Source organism: Geospiza fortis, unplaced genomic scaffold (genome assembly GCF_000277835.1).
Source record: "Geospiza fortis unplaced genomic scaffold, GeoFor_1.0 scaffold317, whole genome shotgun sequence".
In the NCBI taxonomy this organism is placed as follows: Eukaryota; Metazoa; Chordata; class Aves; order Passeriformes; family Thraupidae; genus Geospiza; species Geospiza fortis.
Genome location: NW_005054398.1, coordinates 2,193,001 through 2,197,268, shown reverse-complemented (window position 1 = coordinate 2,197,268; position 4,268 = coordinate 2,193,001). Strand labels below are relative to the sequence as shown.

Here is a 4,268-nt window from a genome sequence, read left to right as displayed (position 1 = left end):
GAATGCAGTGGGAGGATGCAGTGGAGAGGCAGCAGCAGGTGTGGGGATGCAGTGGGAGGATGGAGGATGTAGTGGGATGAAGTGGGAGGTGGAGGAATGTGGGGGGACACAGCAGCAGGGCTGAGCTGTGCCCCCACAGAGCCCGAGTCCGGCAGCGAAGAGAATGGCAGCAGCAGCAGCTCTGGCAGCTCCAGCTCTGGCAGCGAGGAGGAGGATGAGGAGGAGGAGGAGGATGACAGTGGAGAGCAGTCAGAGGACAAGGAGGAGGAGGAGGAGGAGAAGAGGCCAAAGAGGAAGGACAAGGAAGGTTCCCATAAGGCAGTCTTGGGGACTGCAGGCAGGTATGCCCTGGGAAGGCAGGGGGATGCTCCCAGTGAAACCCCCACTCCAACCCCCTGAGCTGGGCTTTCCCTGCAGCCCCAGCGAGGAAGAGGAGGAGGAGGAAGGGGCAAAGAAGGCCAAGAAGAAGGCCTCGCAGGGGAGGAAGGGCCGTGCCGAAACCTCATCAGAGGCCAGCACCTCTGAGAGCAGCTCCTCTGGCTCCGACTCGGGCTCCGAGGCAGAGGCCAAGCAGAGGAAAGCGGTGAGGGCTGGGGTGGGCTGGGATGGGGGCTGCACAGGGATACCTGGACCCCTTATTGAACTCCTATCTCTGCCCCGCTGCAGCCCCCCAGCAGCAAGGCCAGCTCCAAGGAGATCTCCCTGCTTGACCTGGATGACTGTGAGTGGCTGCCTGGAATACGCAAAAGGCCATGGTGGTACTGGGGAAACTGAGGCATGAGCACTCACCCCAGTGCCATCAGGACTCCGTGGGTCCTTTGGGAGCTGCAAAGCTGGGACAAGAACAGATGGTGTGGTGAGGGGTCCTTGTGCCCAGAGGATGGCTGTGGGACAGGCGGCTGTGCCTATTGGATTGTCCCTGTGTGGCTGTGCACAGGGACAGCCTGCAGGGTTGTGTCTACACCAATGGAGCTGTGCCACTGGGCTGTCCTTATGTGGCTCTCCCCATGGGACTGTGCCACCAGGGCTGACCCCACATGGCTGTCTCCATGGGGCTATCCCCATGAGGCTGTCCCCATGGAGTTGTCCCCATGGCACTATGCCACCATTCTGTCCTCATATGGCTGTCCCCATGTGGTTGTCCCCATGGAGCTGTGGCATTGGGCCTGTCCCCATGCTATTGTCCCCATGGAGCTGAGCCACTAGAACTGTCCCTGTGTGGGTGTCCCCATGGGGCTATGCTCACAGCCATGGGGCTGTGAGCTCTGTTAACCCTCTCCACCCCCTTCCCTACCTTGCAGTCACTCCGCCTCCTCCCCAGCCCATGCCCTCCAGCAGCATCATCTCCACCAGCCTGGTGACCGACCTGGAGGGCCTCACTCTCACCGACACCTCCCTGACACCCACTGTAAGTGTCCCCCATGCCCTCCCTGGGGAGGTCCCAGGCCTCCTGTCACCTGTGGGGGCTCCTGGGCCCTCTGCCAGCTGCAGGGGTTGCAGGGAGCCCTCAGCAGCCCCCGCTGTCCCCTGGTGCAGCTGCTGAGCCCGGCGTTCAGTGCGGTGAAGACCTACGAGCTGCTGCACCGCATGGCAGGCGAGGGGCTGGCGGTGGAGTACTGCTTCAGCCGCCGGCCCTTCCCGGGAGACCCCCACATGGTGGCCGTGCAGATCCAGATCTCCAACAACACCGACACTGAGGTGAAGAACCTGCGGGTCAACGAACCCAAGCCACTATCCGGCATGCGGATACAGGAGTTCCCTGAGATCGGTACGGCATGGCACGGCACGGCTGTGATGCTGTGGGAGAGTGGGGACAGGGGTTGGGTGGGAATGTGGGATGTAGTGGCAGCCCTGTGGTTCCAGAGCACCTGGAGCCAGGGGACACAGCCACCGTGGTGATGGGCATCGACTTCTGTGACTCCACCCAGGCGGCAAACTTCCAGCTATGGTGAGCATCTGGCACCGGGCAGGGCAGGACAGGTGTCCCCAGGGATTCAGGGCATCAGGTGCTCCAGAGATGGGGAAAGGGGATAGGTATCAACATCCCTCCACATAGCAGGGGACAGGAGACAGCAGAAGCAGGGCATGAGGGGATGGAGGACAGCAGGACAGGCACCAGAGTCCTTCCAGGGAAGAGGAGATGGTCAGATGGGCATGGGGGGTTGGGGGACAGCAGGAAACGCACATGCCTCTCTGCAAGGGGACACGGAGGCAGCAGCAGCTCCAGGTCCAGCCTGACAGGTTCCCCCCATTCCTGAGCCCTTTTGTGCCACAGTTTCTGTGGTCACCCCTGCCCAGGGCAGGGATGGGAAGCAGGACATGGAGAGGGGACATAATCTGAGCACATGCCCCTCTCATCCACCTGTCTCCCCAGCACCCACACGCGCCAGTTCTACGTCTCCATCCAGCCACCCGTGGGGGAGCTCATGGCCCCTGTCTTCATGAGTGAGAACGAGTTCAAGAAGGAGCAGGGTGAGTGGGGCCAGGGATGGGGACAGAGTGCTGCATGGGCACCCACCACTGACACTCACCCCGAATTTTGTCCCCTCTGCCGCCCTCGCTGTGGCCCTAGAGCACCTGGCACGGCCGGGTGAGGGTAAGTGGCTGCTCAGCTGGCCCCTAGACTAGCTCTGCTCCCCTCACCCCCCCCTGCACCCCCAGCCTGTGGGCTGGGGTGACCACCCTGGTGTCAGGGTGGCCTTGTTGGGTCTCCACAAAGTGTGAAGGGCCCATGTCACCCTGGTGCTCCCAGAACTGTGTCTGGTGAGTGACACCCTGTGCCTCCGTGCTTCTGGATCAGCACATCCCCACCCTGACCCCATGGATGGGGGCAGTGTTGGGTAGGGGGTGCTTGGTGCCCTGTAGCACCTGGCCCCATTGCTGCCCTGGTCCAGAGGAGCCCATCCCCAGGGACGTGGCTGCTGCCACCAGGCAGGCACATAGGGATGAGCCCAGGAAGGGTTATGAAGGATTTTCCCAGCTCCCCTGAATCCTGAACCAAGAGCAAGCAGAGCAGCCAGCTCAGGATGTCATGGGGAACCTGAACGCAGGCAGCTGGAGGGGCTTGCTTTGAGCATGTCAAAGCAGGGCCCAGCAGGGTGTGTGGCCAGAGACAGGCAGGTGCCTCTGTTACCTGCTCTAGGGAAGCTGATGGGCATGAGCGAGATCACAGAGAAGCTGACGCTGCCTGAGAAATGCCGAAGTGACCACACCATCGTCCAGCAAGTGACCTCGGCTGCCAACGTGGGCCGCGTGCCCTGCGGTGCCAGCAATGAGTACAGGTAGCTGCACCCCCACACCTGGATCAGGCAGGCGCTGTCGCTCCTCCATTCCCACCCAAATCACAGTGGGGACACTCACAGCTTCCTTTAGGATGAGGAGCCTGCATGAACCCAAATGGGACAGTGGCTGTGGGTGGCAGGCACCTGCCTGTCCCCACCAGAGCATCCCATGGGACCAGAGGGTGACAGGGGACAGCTTGCCTTGAAGCCCTGTGTTCACCACCCAACAGGTTTGCGGCCAAGACGGTGACAAGCGGGAGCCTGGTGCTCATCACCCTGGAGCGGCGGGAGGGCTCCACGGCCCAGCTGACCATCAACAGCGAGAAGATGGTCATCGGCACCATGCTGGTGAAGGACATCATCCAGGCCCTGACACAGTGACAGCCGGGCTCTGCCGCACCCATGGCCCTGCCCTCCCACCCCTTCTGCCCCGTGCTGCTCCCCAAAACAATCCCTTGCCCCCATTTCTGCCAGGTTTTTCCCTGCCCCGATCCCAAAAGGGGCGGCAGGCGACCCTTGGGCCGGCTTTGCTGCTGGGCGGAAGGAGCAGGATGCAGCAGATGGGATGCAGGGAAGTGTCCTACTTGGAAGGGCAGAAGCAGTTCCAGCCCCCATGGAGCACAGTGTGGCCCCAGTCCCTCACTGTCATCACCTGATGTAACCCTTATTTATTATGTCCAGGATTTCCCAATAAAGCTCTTCTCCAACCTGCTCCCTTTCCCTCCTCTGTTCTGTGGGCACATCAACCCCAGATTCACCCCATGGTGGGCTCTGCCAGCCTCCCCAGGGCAGCCACAGGGGACATCAGGGGACCAGCCATCCCTTAGCTGACTGGAAACATGCAGAGTGTCCCGGGGGTGGGTGGCTGCTGGGTCCTGGAGAAAACATGGCACATGGTGTGGGAGTGAACCCCCCAGGGCAGGAGATGCTCAGTCAGACCAGGGATCTGAGGAGTCTTGGGAGGGTTCCAGCTATTTATTCAAGGCA

At 61.7% G+C, this 4,268-nt stretch overlaps 1 protein-coding gene across 1 annotated transcript in view; it reads left to right on the top strand.

Moving 5' to 3' along the window:
* The window catches only part of AP3B2 (adaptor related protein complex 3 subunit beta 2), an 11,520-nt gene extending 7,527 nt beyond the window's left edge, over positions 1-3,993 (top strand). The window contains exons 19-27 of the mRNA XM_031061033.1: positions 140-341; positions 418-583; positions 667-721; positions 1,302-1,408; positions 1,537-1,768; positions 1,864-1,948; positions 2,375-2,472; positions 3,143-3,281; positions 3,512-3,993. Of these exons, the coding sequence (XP_030916893.1) occupies positions 140-341; positions 418-583; positions 667-721; positions 1,302-1,408; positions 1,537-1,768; positions 1,864-1,948; positions 2,375-2,472; positions 3,143-3,281; positions 3,512-3,662 (1,235 nt within the window). The 3' untranslated portion in view covers positions 3,663-3,993. The remainder of the gene's footprint in view (positions 1-139; positions 342-417; positions 584-666; positions 722-1,301; positions 1,409-1,536; positions 1,769-1,863; positions 1,949-2,374; positions 2,473-3,142; positions 3,282-3,511) is intronic.
* The last annotated feature ends 275 nt before the right edge of the window (positions 3,994-4,268 follow it).